This window comes from Gavialis gangeticus, unplaced genomic scaffold (assembly GCF_001723915.1).
Source record: "Gavialis gangeticus isolate Ggan-Ray unplaced genomic scaffold, GavGan_comp1, whole genome shotgun sequence".
Lineage (NCBI taxonomy): Eukaryota > Metazoa > Chordata > Crocodylia > Gavialidae > Gavialis > Gavialis gangeticus.
In genome coordinates, this window is record NW_017729033.1 from 63,165,445 (window position 1) to 63,183,615 (window position 18,171).

General features: G+C 43.6%; 1 protein-coding gene across 1 annotated transcript in view; it reads right to left on the minus strand.

The window, feature by feature from the left end:
- The window catches only part of BEND4 (BEN domain containing 4), a 50,017-nt gene that overhangs the window by 26,308 nt on the left and 5,538 nt on the right, over nt 1–18,171 (minus strand). Inside the window, exons 2-3 of the mRNA XM_019526647.1 lie at nt 13,486–13,503; nt 11,289–11,855 (exon numbers count right to left, since the gene is read on the minus strand). Of these exons, the coding sequence (XP_019382192.1) occupies nt 11,289–11,855; nt 13,486–13,503 (585 nt within the window). The remainder of the gene's footprint in view (nt 1–11,288; nt 11,856–13,485; nt 13,504–18,171) is intronic.

Sequence of the window (18,171 nt, forward strand, 5' to 3'; positions counted from 1 at the left end):
AGAGGAGGTTAGATGAACACCTTGCTGGGGTTGTTTGACCCCAGTACTTTTTCCTGCCATGGCAGGGGGTCAGACTAGATGATCTACTCAGGTCCCTTCCGACCCTAGAAACTATGAAACTATGAAAATGTTCTGAAACAGTTTCTCATTATCATTTACATTTTTTTGTTTAAATTTTTCCAACTGCTTTGGCTCATAATTGTTTTCAGGTTTGCAAAATTGGCCCTTTTATAAAGCAGCAAGTGTGTGTGTTTGCATATGTATGTGTGTGCGTATGTGTTCGTGTGTATATAACACTGGGTTGGATTGTATTCTTTTTGTGCATAACAGATGTAATCAAGCCATGATCACTTGTACCTACGCTATCCCTAATTTGTATTACTGTAATCATTTCCTCTTTATCAAGATGAGACCACATAGAGAATAACCCTGTCCCCCAATCCTAGAGGCTATACTTCTGATTTAGGAAACTGTCATCTGTAATTTTTGGAAAGGTTAAGGACTTTTTAAACACTTTGATATTGCTCTTACTGAAATTCCTCAAGAAAATACACCCTTTTTCCTCTATACAATATAAATGTGATGCTCGTGGATTCATTCTGATCTCTGGTGAGTGGCAGGGTGCAGCCACTAATTCAGGGATGGGCTATTATTTGAGCTGGAGAGTGACTTAAGGAGTTCTGGTGAGCTGTTGAAGGCCTGGCGGGGAGGTGCTGACCTGGCCTGCAGAACTGGCACATATCACAGGGACACGCGGGGCACCCTGGCCTGTCTGCTCTACACCGGTTCTGGCACTGGAGACACTAGTTGGTTCTAGCACTGGTGACACTGGCAGTGGCAGCTGGAAGGAGCTACTACCACAGGGGGCTTCTGGGAAGCTGCGTTGGCTGCTACAGCACCTGCCCCACAGACTACAGCTCCCTGTGTGCCTAAGAGCCGCACACAGGGATAGGTGGAGGGAGAATTTTTTGGGGGGAAGGGGCAGGGGGGGCTGAGCATGTGCATGCACCCCCCTCCCCCAGCAGGTAAACCTATGGGGGAAAGAGGGAGGGGGGGCAGATTGAACCCCTGTCCTGCACAGCCAGGGCAGAGTGTGGGGCAGAGCCACGAGTGGCTCATCCAGGGGGTGCCCAGTGCAAGGAGAGGGTGGTGGCTTCCGCCGCTGCACACACCCCGGGAGGCACGGGGGGCATGTACCCCTGAATCTGCATGGGGCAGGGCAGGCTGCCACTGTGCACTGGGGTTGGTGGTGCTGGGCTCTTCCCAGTGGGGTGAGCTGGACCGGGCTGCACTGGGAGTAGGTGGTGGCAGCGCTGGGAATGGGAACTACGACAAATTTTGGGGTGGCTGCAGCCCCCCATGTAGCCTTGCTCCCATCACCATACGCCCCAAGCGCAGCCCGGCTCAGATTCCCCCTGCCGGGAAGAGCTCAGCACAACCCTGGCCCCTGCCCACAGTGAGCAGCAGCTCGCCCTGTCTCGCACAGGTCTGAGGCACATGCACCCTGTGCCTCCCAGGGTGTGTGTAGCAGCAGGAGCCCCACCCCACTGGTGTGCAGTGTCTCCCCCACTCCCAGATCCACTCCCTCCCCACCCAGGCTGCAGCTGCTGGAAGCCTACAGCCAGGCTACCTTGTGGCCCTACTGCTGCCCCGTGTTTGGGGTGGCTAAGCCCTGTTAGCCCCCCACTTTCTGCTGTTTACAGGGATAGGCCAGGCTACACTCCATGCCAGATGCCACCCCCATGCCCAGAGGCAGTGGGACTAGCCACATGTGCCATGGCCCAGGCTGTCCCCCATGCCCAGGCCCAGCCCCAATCCATCCCTCCCCCATGCCCCTTCTCACCCCCCTCCACAACAGACTTACCAGCTGGAGGCAGCTGTGTCCAGCATGGTGAGGACTACTGCTTGTTTAGTATATGGTCAAATCTCCGAAGCGGTGCTGAATCTTTGGATCTGATTCAGCCGAATCGAATCGGGACATTAATTTGAATCTCTGAATTGAATCACTATCCCTCCAAACTGTCCGAATCTGAAGCGAATACTTGTCACTTCGCACAGGCTTACTGCTCAGTAGCTGAAAAATACTGTGAAGTAGTCTATTGCAGCATGGACAATGCTAATACACTACTGAGCGGTAGTATTAGGCTACTGTGCAGTAGCATCATCTGGAAGATGTTCGCTGGCACTACTGCATGGTAACTCCGGTTACTATGCATTTATTTAGCACTTACTAATACAAGTACTAAATAAATGCACAGTAACATCTCATGTAGATGCGCCCAATTATACTTTATAGGTACACACAGACCATGTACATCATTGATGACTACTGGTAAAGACCTGTACAACTATACTGACTGTGGCTAAAATATTTTATTTAAATGGATCTTTTTAATTCTCTTCATCCATTCAGTTTGAATTGATATACAGCACTATTGCCATTTCCTACCTCACATCATATGGTACTGTATACCTTTATTTATTGTAGTCAGAACATCTATAATGCCTTCATTCAGAGGAAAGAAACAAGAAGCTTCCTTATTCCCTCTTAAGATTTCAATTTTTATTTCACAAGTTTCTGGTGACCTTGTTTGCTGGATGATGAGAGATTCTTCATTTTAAGTTCATTTGAGGGTATTTCTGAATTTAGACTTACTGTCAAAAAGCTGTGATGAACAATATTATACCTATTTAGAACATATATAGTAGTACTGATCTCTGATCATATAAATGGAGTCATTTTTCACCCTAATATTTGGACAAGTTCTCTGTACAACATGGATTATATAATTTTTGTCTACTAGCTCATTTATTTCAATAACAAGCTGGAAGCTGGCAGGAGCTGCATGTGGCAGCTTGTGAAGAAAAGTGGTGGAGTGCCCTGGGGTGATGAGAAGCCAGGGGTTGCAGAAGAATAGGAGATAATGCTTTATCTCCTGGAATTCATGCTTTTCATGTCTAAGTGTCCTGACAATTTATAATATTTTCAATTTGATAGGTGAATGAATAAGAAAACTGCACCCTTCACTGCAAGCAACAAACAGAAGCTAATGCAGGTAAGAGGCCATAAATGGTTAGCTTGGCTGACCTAAAGTGACAGTCAAATGCAATACACTACCAGGGGAGTGGTGAGGGAGGCCTGAATTACAGTCTCTGCTGCCAGGACTTTTTATGCCTCTTACATTAGATAGTCTTTGGTTAGCAAATAGATATACCCCTGGCAGTAGAGACTGGAGCCCAGGATCCCTTCACTCAGGGAGTGCTGTAACCAGTAACCTACAAACTCAGACTGCCCATGACTCTTTTGTTGAAGATGGGGCACAAGGCAGCCAAAAGGTGGACAATGCTCTCATTTAGCTTATTCTATAGCCTGCTGGTTAAGGTATTTCCCTGCAAAGTAGAGGAAATGGGTTCAGAGCAAGGGACAGTCCTAAAAAGAAAAGTGCACTTTCTATCCTGCCTAAAGATGGGCCGTGGGGTACCCGAGACTGTAAGTCATGAGGCCAGAAGGAGAACAAGCAAGAGGCAACCTGACTGTAGTCTACTGGAGGTCCTTGGACTCAAGTTTTTCCACTTTTTGGGTGAGTGCTCTAATTACTAGGAAGAGATTGGTTACATCACCATTAACCAACTTCCTAGGGAAGTGGTGCTGGCTCCTACCCTGGGGATCTTTAAGAAGAGGCTTGATGACTACCTGGCTGGACTCATTTGAGTCCAGTCTTTTCTCCCGCCCAGGCGGGGGGTCGGACTTGAAGATCTACAAGGTCCCTTCCGACCCTACTTCTATGATTCTATGAACCATTATGTTTGAACTGATTTCAGTGCTGTTAATGTAAGAATGGAACTTTTTTCACCTGTTGACAGGAGTTTCTCCAGAGACATAGGTGGAACTTAAGTGTCTCCCAGATCTGAATCATGAAAGTGCTTAGGTGTAAATTAGAGGCCTAGGTATTCTACCTGAATTGCTTCTCAGTATGTGCAGAAGATACCTATGAAACTCAGCAATCCAAAATAGAAGCAGCTAATGAATTTGTGGCTGCTGGTGTAGGGCCATTTTAAATAGCTCTTTGGAGTACAGACACCAAAACTTTTTCCAAGTCTGTTAGGTACCAAGGGCCATCCCTAGGGGGGAAGCGAATTGGGGCGACCACCCCAGGCCCCGTGCTTTGGGGGGCCCTGCGGGCGTTTTAATTAGAGCAGTTCCCAGAGAGCTGCTCTAATTAAAACGGCTCGCTGTCACATGTTTTAAGCCCCAGCACATTTAAAAATGGCCACAGGACGCTTTATCTAAACCTCATGTAGATAGGCAGCCAATAAATCTAACGCTTTACAGGTTTTTCTCTAATTTGTGTGGCTTTTGGTCAAGGCTTTCTGATCACAAATTCCACAGAATTTGCCAGGATAAATCTAAAAATTGATGCATGAAGAAAATAAAGTTAATATGGCCCAGATCAGCTGAAGTAACTGTACTGTGTATATTAACAGGAGTAAGAGTTTGTATGCTCAAAATAGATAGTTTTGGAAACTGCACAAGCATCCTGAAGTTGCAAAGCAAAGCAATACTGAAATGGCAGCTATTGCATACAAATTCAAAAAGGCACTCTAGTATACTATTCCTTTCAAAACACTCATTGATTCTATTCAAGCTCTATTTACTAAAATAACTTCATTCTTTGAAGCTGTAAAGCAGAACAAGACCAGAGAGGATCAAGCTAAAATGCCAAGAGTATCAAGGATACTGGTTTTAGCCATGTTGGTCTAAAAGCACAGGCAGACAAAACTCTTGGGGTAGAAGTGATATCTTTTATTAGACTAACTTAATGGGTGAGAGTATCAAGGGAAACTGAGAAAGTATTTCAAAGTAACTACCAAGGGTTTAAAAAACAGCAGCAATAAAATATTAGTTTGTATACCATATATAGTTGCCAAGTCTATCCTACACACCCTTGTGCTACTGCCACATCATTACCCTCCTTCTAATTGAATTCCTTAATCCACTTCCCCATACAGTAATAGTTGGAGAATTTTCTGTTGCTCAATCTAATTATTGGAGGGGGCAGGGGGTCACGTTAAATCCAGAGTTGTTCTTGGATCTGCGTAAATGCAGTATATTTCTATGAAAAGAATCCATTCAATTCTAGAATATTTCCTTCTGCTTTTATTTGGTGGTCTGCCTAGGACTGATTCTCTGGGGCACCCTAGGCACATCTACATGAGATGCTGCTTGTACAGTAGACGAAAAATACTGCACAGTAGCATGTTGCAGCATGGACAGTGCTAATACCCTTTATTATTAGGCTACTCTGCAGTAGCATCACCCAAAAAATGTTTGCCAGCGCTACTGTGCAGTAACTCTGGTTACTGTACATTTATTTAGTATTTGCTAATACATGTACTAAGTAAATGTGCAGTAATGATTGCACAGTGGTGTCTCATGTAGACGTGTCCACTATAAACTAAAAAGATACCACTAAACTGCGGGACTTGAAAAACTTGCATTGTAGGATCTTGGGGACAGGAAGAAAGGCATTAGTAGCAGAAGGTCTCAGTTCCTCCACCTCAATGGACCAGGATTGTATAATTTTTTCTCAGTAAAACTTCTAACAAAGTAACAATTTCACTGCTTTCTTATGTCCCCAGAAAACACTTTGTTCTAGGATTCTTTTTGTGAGGAATGCAAATGGGGTTTTGTACAGTTGCAGTTAGAAATGTGCTGAGGATCTATTTTTAGAATGCAAACTCTCATTGATTTTAAATGGGGCTTTGCATACCAAAAGGAAAAAATGCTAACTGTTTGAAAGAAGGGGGGAGAATGGTTCACAGTCAGTTACAGAAAAGAAGGAACAGTCTGTTGCTTTTATCTTCTGTTTACATTTTGCCATCAGGAATGTCAAACCTTCAGTACATGGGGAAAGCATTCCTTCCCTCTTGGACCTATTTTTGGTCTTTCCTTAGAGCAGGGGTGTCAAACTCATTCAGCCCTACAGGCCGGATGACTGGTTCCAGGCTGGTTTGAGAGCTGAACTGGACCCACAAACTGGCTGGAAAGGGTGATGCATGCAGCATGGTCTTGCTCTGGCCACTCCAGGCTGTGCTGCATGCAGTGTCTACTCCGGTTGCTAGAGTACCTGTAGCACAGCCCTACATATCCCTGGAGTGGCTGCTGTATGCAGCAGTCTCGGACTGGCCAGCGCAACCACTATGTGAGGTGTGCAGGGCCATCCTGTGCACCCTGCATGGTGCCTGTGGATCAACTCCAAGATCCACGGGCAGCAACTATGGGCTAGATCCCATGCCTTAGAGGCTAATAGAACTGCTTCAGTTCTGTGCAGCACTGAAGGAGAAAACCCCTTAGTCAAACAATCACTTTTCCAATGGGCTGACAGGACCTAAGAATAGCCTTCCTCTACCAAAGAGGCCCCTAAATCCTCTTTTCACCTGGATCTCTCTCATTGCTTGCCATGGCATACAGACAGCCTGCAGAATTTTAAACAGAAGGGAGGAAAGTGTTTGCACAAGGGAGGGGAGATATTACATGTCAGATTGTGAAAAGAATTATTAAAATCTTAGGGTGAGATTTTCTGGAACCCTCAGTAACATTCTGAACCCTTTATCTGCAAATGCATGTCAGCTCAGAGTGTTTTATGTCATGGAAAATGTAACTACTTTTTAGTGCTGGACGAGAATGTGTGACCAAAGTCAGGCTATGAGCCAGAACTGCAGACCTCCCCCTAGCTTGTTTTTTAAGCATATTCACTCCTTGGTGCTTTTGGAACCAACTGGGGAGTTTCGGTTCCATCCTAGACCCGTGTCCTAGTTAGGAGCAAGGCAACTGTGGCAAACACCTAAATCCTCAGATTTTCCTGACCTGCTGCCAGGTTGGCTGTGGACCTATATATATTATGTAGACAGCATCAAGTTGCATTAGTTGAAGATAATCTACTGATAAATACATGACTTGCATTTGTGAAAATTCAGTCTGTATTTTTCAGTTGCTTTGAATATACCATTGAAGGGATTTTTTTTTTATCTGTAGGGGTAGAGAGAATGACATTCAGGTGACTCCACTCTCCTCTAAAAATGAAACGAAGGGCAAATGGAATGACCCAGATAAATATAGACTGCTCAGCCAGACATCAATCTTGGGCACAATAATGGAAAAGCTGACAAAGAGATTCAACTGACAAAGAATTAAAGGATAGGAATATAATTAATGCCAGTCAAAATGATTTTTGGAAAGTAGAGCTTGTCAAACAAACTTGATTTCATTCTTTGATGAGATTACAAGTTTGGTTGATAAAGGTAACTCCATGGATGTAATACAGACTAATGCAAAGTATTCAACTTACTACTAAGTGACATTTTGATTAAAAACATAGCAATATACACTATCAACAGAGCATATTATATAGATTAAGAATTGGCTAACAGGCAGATCTCAAATAAGGAATCAACATGAATGAGAACATTTTTAATGAGGTTCTACTTAGATTGGTACTACCTCAATGGTACTTACTGTTTTTCTAGTAATCTGGAGGGAAACATATATCTCTGATAAGATTCATAGATGATGCAAAAATTAATGGTAAATAATGAAGAGAACAGGGCAGTCAAAACACTCTGAATTGCTTAACCTGGGTTCTGTCAAACAAAATACTTCTGCCGAATGCAAACTTATGGTGTCTATGAAAAATGCATACAGAACGCAACGTATAGTTTCAGCTTTCTAGCCTAGAAAGCAGCAACAGTAAAAAGGACTCAAGAGTCAAAATGAACAAGCAACTGAAAATAAGCTCCTACTAAGGCCATGTAGAGACATTCAGTTTCTCCTGGGAAGGTCACACTGCTCTCCCAGGAGAAACCAAAAGTGTACAGGTGTTCAGAATTTTTCTCCTACAGCAGTAACCAGAGGCAGGCAAAGTCCAGCCCCGCAGTGCACTCTATTTCCCAGCAGCCCCTGTGTGGCTGGGGCCAGTTTCCATGGATACCCCAGCAGCATCTGTGCTGGACAGTGCAGGGCCAGGGTTTCCATGGAGATCAGCCCCTGCAGTGCTGGCAGGCAGCAGCAGCACCAACTTCTTCCTGGTGGGAGATGTTGAGGGGGGGCTGTGCTGTAGGTGGGAGCAGGGTGGATTCAGCTACCGCCATTTGTGCAGGGTGGGCAGCGGTGGCAGCAGTGACACTGCTGGGAGATGTGGCTATGGGGGGGCTACAGGGAATTTTGGAATGGCTACAGCCCCAAACCCCCTCCTAGTGTTGCCTCTGCTGACACGACGTGCAGCAGGGCTGGGAGCTGCTCCGGAGCTGGGCTTGGATCTTGTAGCAGTGACAGTGTACCCCAGGAAGGGGTGTGCAGGTAGTGGATCATGGCACTGCCCCAGCTCTGGACGATGCTGGCACTGCTGCAAGGAGCTGGGGCAGAGCTGCAATCCGCTGGCTGTAGATTGCAGTTCTGCCCTGGCTCTGGACCATGTTATCACCACTGCGAGATCCCAGCCCTGCTGTGCACTCTGCCAGAGCTCTAGGTCTGGTCTCCATGGAAACTCTGGCCTTGCACTATTACAGTGCAGCTGCTGTTGGGGGCTGCTGGGAAATGGAGTCCACTGCTGCCCAGATCTGCCATTTTGTCCCCACCTGGCATAACTGGTAGCTCTGGGAGAAAAATAACCCAGGAACAACCAAGGTTAAATTGCTCCTGAGAGAGTTTCTAATCGGAGAGCAAATGTCTGTACATGTTCCCTTTGAAGAGAACTCACAGCATAGCCCTCCAATATCTCAGGGTCTTTTGCTCCCCTCATCCCAAGAGACAGTGTGTTGCTCAGGCTGGATTCTACTGCTCAATCCAAGCACATAGCAGAACACTCCTCCTATACAATCCCCACATTGTGCTACAGGAAGACACAGGCTGATGATTCAGCTGCTAGAGGAAACATCTATAGAGAGAAATGTATTGTTTATTTATCTTGTCAGTGAAGAAATGCTGGGTACTAAACAGCATTTTTAATTGTGTGCAGCAAGACATCACAAGAACCAATGGCTAGAAGCTGAAGCAAGACCTTCAAACTAGAAATCAGGCAAAAATTTTTAACAGTGGAAGTGATTAACGACTGGAACAACCTACTAAGTGTTGGATTCTCCATCTTCTTAAGACTTCAGATTAAGACTAGATGCCTTTCTGAAAGAAAAGCTTTAGGCAAACAAGTTTTGCAAAACTTTTGTCAGAGAGGAGGTAGCGCAGAAAAGTTATTGAGTCTAACAGAGAAATAACTCGGTGAAAGTTAGTTGCCTATGATGTACAGGCTAGATCTGACTCCAATATTCTTTTGGTGTTAAATTCTATGAGACTATGATCTAACTCTGGGTACCACAGGGTTTTACGTATCACTCCAATTGTTCCATGTGAGGTACGAAGTCATCAGTAAACAGAGAGGTGGAATGAGTTGAAGAAATGTATATCTGCTCCTCATATTGCTTTTTATTCACATTTTGGATCTTCAAGTAGATATTCAGATAACAGCTAGTGCCAAAAGACTTTTTTTCATCTGTGCTTGAGTAGAAGGTTGGTAGTATTTTTTCTCAGATGCAGCCCCCACTCATGCCTTTCTCACCCCTTTTATTGATTACTGCCATGAGCTTTGTGTGGGTCTCTGTTCAAAGAAGTCTCAAAAACAAGTATGTATTGTATAGTCTTTACTGTTTTCTATTTTATCAGCGGGACAATCCAAAGTATTGTACTTCCACCTGTATTTAAAATCTAATGGGTTTCGAATCATAGCATTATAGAAATTAAGGGCTGGAAGGGACCTCGAGAGATCATCGAGTCCAGTCCCTGAGCTCTTGGCAGGAATACTGCTGAGATCAAATGATCCCAGCAAGGTGTCTGTCCAGTCTCCTCTTGAAGACTTCCAAAGTTGGGGACTGCACCACCCCCTTAGGAAGTCTATTCCAGATTCTGGTCACCCTCACCGTAAAAAAGTTCTTCTTTACCTCCAACCTGAAACCATCCTCTAACCATTTATGGCCATTGCTCCTTATCTTCCCCTTGGGCGCCCTAGTGAACAGTTTTTCTCCCAGCTCCCAATATTCACCCTTTACATACTTATAGATGGCCACCAAGTACCCCCTCAGTCTTCTCTTCTCCAGGCTGAGCAGTCCCACATCCATTAGTCTTTCCTCATAAGGCTTAGGTTTAGAATACTTTACAAACCTCCTTTGTTCTCATTTGAGACCAGAGCTGAAACACCTTGGCTGCTTGCAGATGCTAAACAAACAAAAAACCAAAAAACCCCACACTTTACCAGAAGAAGCAGTGTGTTGTAGATGCTGCAGAGCTAGGTTGAAGAATAGATCAGGCACTTCAGCAGGGCTTCTTGGCACTTTTAGCTAAAGCTAATTCAAGCAGCTATCCAATAAAAGCACCAAAAAAGCCCTACTAAAGTGCCAGATCTTTACAGACATTGCAGAGCTAAGTTGAAGTAACTCACCACCTTTTCTGAGTATGTGCGGGGCTCAGTGCAGGAATGATCCAAGTTTAAAGTAGAGTTATTTTTGGAGGGGTTTTTTAATGTCTGCAAGCAGCCCTTCAGTTAATCTCAACTTCTAATGGCTCCAGGTTTAAAAGGGTGTGGAGTCTGAGGAGTTTTTTTCAAGGTGGATAATATCCTCCACCTGCTTGATCTCCCGCTTCATCAGACACAGCTCAACCATGTTGACTGCCACTCTTTTCCTCAGGTTTTACCTGGAGATGGGTGGAGAAATGTTCAAGCTTTTTGTTGATCTGAGAGACATTTTAGGAGGATAAAGCCATTATAAACATCATATCCATCTTGTTAAAGGGATGGTCACGTCTCCATCCTTTCCATAAGTGATTTTAAAGCAAAAAGGAAATACTCGTAGACTGACAATTTATATATAAATGCCACATTAAATATGACATTTAAATATCAAAGAATGTATTTTAAAGTATTATGACAACCTGCACATAATGACTTCAGTGTCCCAAAATCAAGCAGACTGAGTTTTGACAATATATCTCATCCTGAATGTACAATCCTGAATGTACATTTATCAAGGTCTTGCGATTTTTATAAATTTGTATCTGTATTTTATTAGGGGCAGTTATAGGAGATTTGGGTAAAAGCTTTATGTTATGTCCCTCTGTTTGGGTGAATGCCAATGACACCTCTTAATATATACTTTTAAAGTTAGCTTTAATACTATAATCTTGCTACCAAATATAACACACATTAAATTTGATACTAAGATGTAATGTTAAATGGCTTATTTACCTGGAATGCTCTCCAGTTTTCTTCGGAGTTCCTCATTTTCTTGTTGCAGTGAAATTACCTCCTGTTCTAGCTCTTGACATCGGGGACAGTACCCTTCCTCCTCCTCCTCCTCTTCCTCCTCTGGAAGTGTGGAAGATGACGGATGTCCATGGGATTCAGAGGTTGCTGGGGAGGTCCATCCACCTAAAGTGTGTACTGGAGAAGTTGAAAGTGGATCCACATCTGCCAAATGGCCAAAATCATTTACTGATGAGGTGTTCTGAGATGGAAAGCTCCCAGAAAGCAAATAGTTCTGGAGAGAATCAGTAAAAACCCTCAGAAAGGCTGAGGTTTGTTGTTTCTTTTGCATATACTGCATCTCTATGTCTAAATTGTCTGGTGTCTGACTATGGACAAGTTTCCCAAGCTGACACTGCTCTTGTCTTTCACTATAACTTGTGCTTTCCTGCTTTATGTAAGAAATCATGGACTGAGAGTGATTGCTGTCCATCAGTTTTCCACCGCAATTTAAAAGACTAAGAACCCGGCTGCATTGTTGGGCAAAGGCATCCAGAATCATACGACTCTCTGAAACAAAAGAAAAGATGAATCACAGCAACCTAATGCAAAAGATGTGCCAAGCAGTACCAGCTAGACTATCACACACAAGAGTTTACATGTTATATATGACATATTAAAATTATGACTTCCATTTTTAATACTGTTTTAACCCCAAGCTTTAAAACAACCCTTATTTTGCTTCTATTTTGAGAGTGCCCCTATGCCCTTATGGCTAATCAGGACTGCATTGTGATGATAGGTGCTGCTCTATGCAGGGCTTTCAAAGGGAATTAAAACAAGCAAATGGGGAAGAAAACACACATTTGAGTCTTTGTCACAAGTATAAGGTCAAACAAGTATTTTTCTTGAATCAAAATGTAAACCATTCGTAGACATTGTATGTTCTTGTTTCTAAGATTTCATGCTGTATTTTATTCTTGTACCCTGTGCACTTTTCTCCACCATAGCTTCCCTGAGGGTTTTCTTACTGCTCATGTCCTTGACCTGAACAGTGGTGTACAGACAGTGGCACTTCATACAGACAGGTTTGCAGTACTGTGGTTAGACCCTGCGTCTTCTCTTCCTTCCAGTCTTGGCTCTGAGTATGCCCAGATTTCACTGACTGGAGAAAAATGAGTGCTGGAGGCTCTCTTTAATCTAAGGAAGATATGCTAACTTCTTTCCTATGCTGTTATCTCTAACAATAAGGGTTTTTTTATTTATAGACCCCCCAAAAGCCAAATGCCTCTAGAGGCAGGTCCACCCTACCTCATTGCTGAGTTCCCTGCAGTGAAACACAGCATGCCTGCTCTGCCCACACTATCACCTAAAATGATTGCAATGTAGCATCTTTAGGGTGGTGCTGGTCACATGCCAATTCCTTTTGGAGGGAGGGAGTTTATTGATGCATGCTCAGCATTGCACTAAGGTAGTACATTACGGCTATTTTAGAGGATTTCATATGCAGAGTAGGCATAACCTTGTCCCCAGCACATGTCCTAGGTGTCTCACAAAATTGACTTGAATGGTGGGCCAAGATTATAAAAATGGCTAGTGGCTGTGTGTGCTTGGCTTTCGACAGCTGAGTTTGACGTAGCTTAAAGGGGCCTGAGTTTCAGAAAGTGATGAGCACATGTACTTTTTGAAAATAAAGTCTTTTTTAGGTATGCCATATTAGACACCCCAAATCACTAGCTGATTTGAAAATCTACCCTTAATTTTGAAACATGGTCACGTGACTGACAATACACAGATGGCAGGAAAAAAACAACCAACCAGCCAATGAAAGCAACAAGCAAACAAAAAACACAAATCCTTCAAGACTAGGTTCTTTTGGATTCCTGAAGCTGCAAACAGTTGGAAAATCCACTTGCTGCTACTGAAATTAGCAAAACCATCCCTGAAAAAGTGTTTGAAACAACACTGCTTACAATGCTCACCCCACTATGGCACTTTGCTTAAGGTAAGAGGGTTCAAGCTACAAAATCCTGGCTCTGCCTGGAGGAAACTCCTCCTGATGCAGGAAGTGAGGATGACAGCTTCATGCGGTTTTCTGTAGAACCATGCCCAAACCCTGGCATAAAAGATGTGGCAATCAGAGAAGCTGAAATCCATTCTGAGCAATGGTGCTAGCCAGAGATCATCAAGGGCAACCTACCAGGACTTAAGTCCAGACCTGGAAGGGTGCAAATTTGACTTAAAGCCTTAGCGTCCCTCCTTCTGAACAGTGAGCTCTACACTGTACTGTTCAGAAAATTTTATTCTGCATCTGTTATGCATTTAAACTAAACTACCTAGTAACTTTTTTCAGCAGCCCCATCTTTATTTAAAAAGGTAACAAGAACCTTACATCACTAGCATTTTACAAAACCAGCCTTTTCAAAGTGTCATTATGGTCAGAAACAACTGTCTTCTCAAGTGGTTGAAAGTGCCATACATTCAGCAGTAGCACTACACTGAACCACAAACATGTTGTTTAATCTCTCACTGTGTGCGCATTATTTATACTCCTGAACCTTTTTACACTCGCTAAAACTTTACTTATCTGTGGATGGCCCATAGAGAATGATAAACTCAAAAATATGGAACAGCAGAGCAAATACAATGTAAATATAAATTCCTAAATATATGCAAGTGATGGGAACCTACTGACATTATAACTATCTAAATGTAACATTCTGAGTAAGTGACATAAAATCAAGAAATTAAAGGAGCACTAAAACCAACCTCAAGATGTGGTTTCTTTGCCTCATTTCTTCACTTCCAACATTTCTCTTCAAAAAAATATCAAAGGATGGTATTGATTGGAATTTTGCAATCCTACTACACAGCAGTTTTTCATTCATTTTAATCCTATAATCCGATTCCAGACCTCAAGTCATATTTACTGTTTGCATTTTAATCATGGTCCCAATTGACAAAACAGTTACTCACTTTTTATATATCCTTATAGCAAGGGAACAAAATATGAATGAAACATCTGAAATGGGATTAAACCCTGTGCAAATAATTATGGCTCTCTCTGAAAGACAGGAAAAATCTACTTTGAAATTTCAATTTTTTTGGAATACTAAACTTTGGTTTCTGATACATTAAAAATAATTCAAATATTTTATAATATAAGGACACTTTTGAAATTGTTCAATATGACAATAGCTCCAACTATAGGAGATTTTGTATAAAGAAATAACTATATTGACAATTCTGAATTTGTTGTCCGATTTAGAAAACACCACAGCAGCAAACACTGAAAAATATTTGACTTTTTATTTAGTCTTCATAACAAAACACATATTTTAAAATACTAGAACAATATTATGGTTCCTACTTAGCATGGAAAATGAACAGAAGTCTGCCCATTTAGCACATATTTTAGCAATCACTGTTTTAGCTTCTACGGACTGCATGTAATTAGAAATGCAAGCTGTGTGCAATGCCTCATCACTGAGAAATGAAGAGAAGTTGTTTTTATGTGAACACTATTGAATAATCACTGATCCATGGTTCTTAATTGATTTTATTTAATATATACATTTCCCTAAGAAAGGAGTGTTCTGCTGAAATGACAGTAAAAAGCTAAAGCAGTATAAGCAGTTTACAAAAGTGTTATTCTGCTATTACTCCAGCTCCATCATAATGCTCACCAACCATGCACAGGATCCAGGATTTCAAAAGAGGGGCTGTGGGAGCAGCAAACAATATTGCAGTGGGGTACCCTACCTCTTAAGGCAGTAGACCACACCATGGAGTAGCAGCTGGGGACTCTTTTTAAAGTTCCCAAATTAGGCAAAAACCTCTTTCACTCAGCACCCCTTCGCTTCCTCTCCATGCTTAGTAGCATCTGCGTCTCTTCCCATTCCCCCTCTCACCCTCTATACTTATGCTTCTGGGCAAAGGAAGGGGTCAGATATCAATCTGCTGCCACCACTATCCTGACTGCTCCTGCCCTGCTCCAGAAGCAGTGATGGGCAGGGTCCCTTCTCCTAAGACTGGTCCTGGGCTGGTGAGGAACACCTGAGAGACTATAAAGGAAACTGGAAACCTGCCTACTGTTGCTGTCCCCAGTTAAATCCAATTTCCCTCACAGCCTGGTTGGAGCAGGTCAAGAGCAGCTCTGGAGTTTCCCCCAAAGCTAGGGTCAGCAGCAGTGATGGGCAGGGGAAGGGAGTGATCAAAGGGAAGGAGAAATGCTGATGAGAATGGAGGGGAAGAGGGGGTATTGAGAGTGGAGAAGGGGGATCTTATCTGTTTTGGGGAGTCCCCAGTTGATGCTCCTGCAGTGTGGTTCAAAAGGGAGGTGTGACTGCACCAATGCACCCCCTTTGGATCCACCCCTGAAACCATGTAATTCTGTTGTGCCAGATCCTTTTGTCTTTATTTTTGCAAAACTCCTGCAGACTCTTAATGGAATTTTGCCCAGGTGAGGATTTACAAGGTAAGGCCCATAAAATGCCAACAAACCACAATCAAAACGCTCACTGTTGCTAGCTACATTATTTCACTTCTGAGTGCAGGCAACTTGTGGATAATATCATATTGAAAATCAGATCTGGTGCAATTCCTGGCTGTGTCAATCATTTCTACATCTCATTTTCTTTCAAGCCAGATGGTTGGCTTTCCCAGTGCCTGACCAAATAAAAGGCTTTAGTAAGAACAAGGTGTCTGAAACTCATCAGACCAGACAGTAGTTAGGCTAATGCACTGGAAAAAATTACCTGGAAGAGATGGCAGTTATATCTGCTCCCGCTACTCATGAGATTTTTCTCAGTATCAGGGTATATGGTTTTATGATTAACATATTAGACTGGAACTCAGGAGATGTGGACTCAGTTCTCAGCTCTACCACAGATTTTGTGTGCAATCTATGTGGGCAAGTAGGTTAGGATAAGGTTTTTCAAATCTCACCCTAGCCAGCTCCTCATCTGGCAGGGCGCATTTATAACCCCCTTGAAGGAACTTTTCAAAATGTATCCATTTTGGGAAAGTCAGTGAAACCCTCTTGAGCAGGGGTCAGCAACCCCCAGCACATGGCAGAGCATGGCATTTTGCTTGGTACGCATGCTTTGGGGTGGATGGCAGGGAAGGGGCCAGGGCTACACTGCCACAACAAGGATTGGGCCTCTCGTGGCTCCCCCAGCCAGTCACCCCTAGCATACCAACATGTTACATGACCAGGTTGGTGCATTTTTGGCACTCTGCCCAAAAGCATTGCTGACCCCTGCTCTTGAGCATACTCAGTGAAGAAATGATGGTGGCTGGCAGCCATGGTGGCAGTGACACTGAGGTCCAGGCGAGTAAACATTACGTTAGCAACCAGGTTTGAGAGTGTGTAGGACCTGGACCCAGAGGGGAGTGATCTGTGAGAACTTTTGGTGAAGAGGGGCAGGGCCTGGTTGGCTGAAATGGACTGTCCTCTTAAAAAGGAAAAAGCCCACCAACTGATCAGGGCTTGGGGAGCTCTGACTCCTGCTGGCAGCAGGGAAACAAATCTGCCCAGTGTCCAGCAACTGAAAGAGGTTGAGGGGAATTTTAATAACTTTTCTCTTAACTAGAGAAGTATGCATCCTGCTCTAAAGGCTTACTGAAAAAAAAAAGAAATACAACACAACAGCACTGGATCCAGCCAGAGGCTCCAGATGATGTGGATTCAATCTGTTCTGAAAGCAGTTTTCAGAGGTTGAACAGCCCCAGGAAGAGGGTAGTGGATTCTGCATAAGCCAGAGTTTCAGGCACAAGTTTCAAGAATGGAGCAGTATTAAGGTTTGAAACAGAGTACAGGTGTCCAGGAGCAGCTATTTTTTCCCTTTTTTTCCTTTTCCATTTCCCTTTTATGGACTCAGAATAAAAGTAGTTCTCAGGGACAGTCCAAGCTGGTTTTCAGCTTATTTACCATGGAGGAGCAATTTAATGTGTGTATATATACTGTGAGTTTTAATGTTTCCTTTGCAAGGTTTTTATTTACTGTTTGCTAGCCATTTTTCATTGTAGTAAAAAGATTGTGTTAGACTTTCTTTTATTCACTATTAGTAACTCTGGAAAATTTAATACTAAATATAACACACTAGGTGCTGTTGGTTTTTATATATACATAAGTAAACCCAGAAGGGTTGTGCACTTAATATTGTAAAATCCTTACGTGTTCAATTCCTTTTAAGTTCCAACTGGATTTCATATCCCTTAGTGACTCTGAACCTCAGCCTTTATCTCTCTGTACTTCAATTTTCTTATGAAGATGATGAAAGTAATCCCTTTTCATTCTTCTTGGGTAGTTGGATTGCAGCATCCTTGGGGCAGAGACTCTCTTGCAATTTTTATTGCAGTAAAACAGGACTCCAGAGGAGGCTGAGGCTTCTAATTAATAACAATAAGCTATTTTTAGCTTGTTGATTAGCAGTATTATCCAGGAATTACATTTCCGCTAAGAGCTGCAGTGCATGGGCGACTAGTGCCTCCTGAGTCTGGGGGATCCCCCAGCGGCTGATCACTGAGTCAGCAGTGAAAAAGTGCACTTCCAGTGGCACTTCTGGTTTTGCGGCTGGTGCTTCCAGGGTGCGCACGGCTGATCTCACAGAGTGCACGTGCACCCATGTGCACCCCCGTGCAGGCAAAGCCTGCAATGGCAGCCTGCCCTTGCACTGCACACAGATCTGAGGGGGTACATGCTCTTCCCATGCTTGCTCAGGAGTGTGTGCAGTGGCGGGAGCCACTCTCCCCCCATCCCTGCGCCCCACCCGATGAGCTGCTTGCAGCTCTGTTGTGTGCCCTGCCCTGGCTGGCCAGTGCCTGTTGGCACTGCTTTGGCACCCAGGGCAGTCGCCCCGCTTCCCCCCCCCCCCCCCCCTGG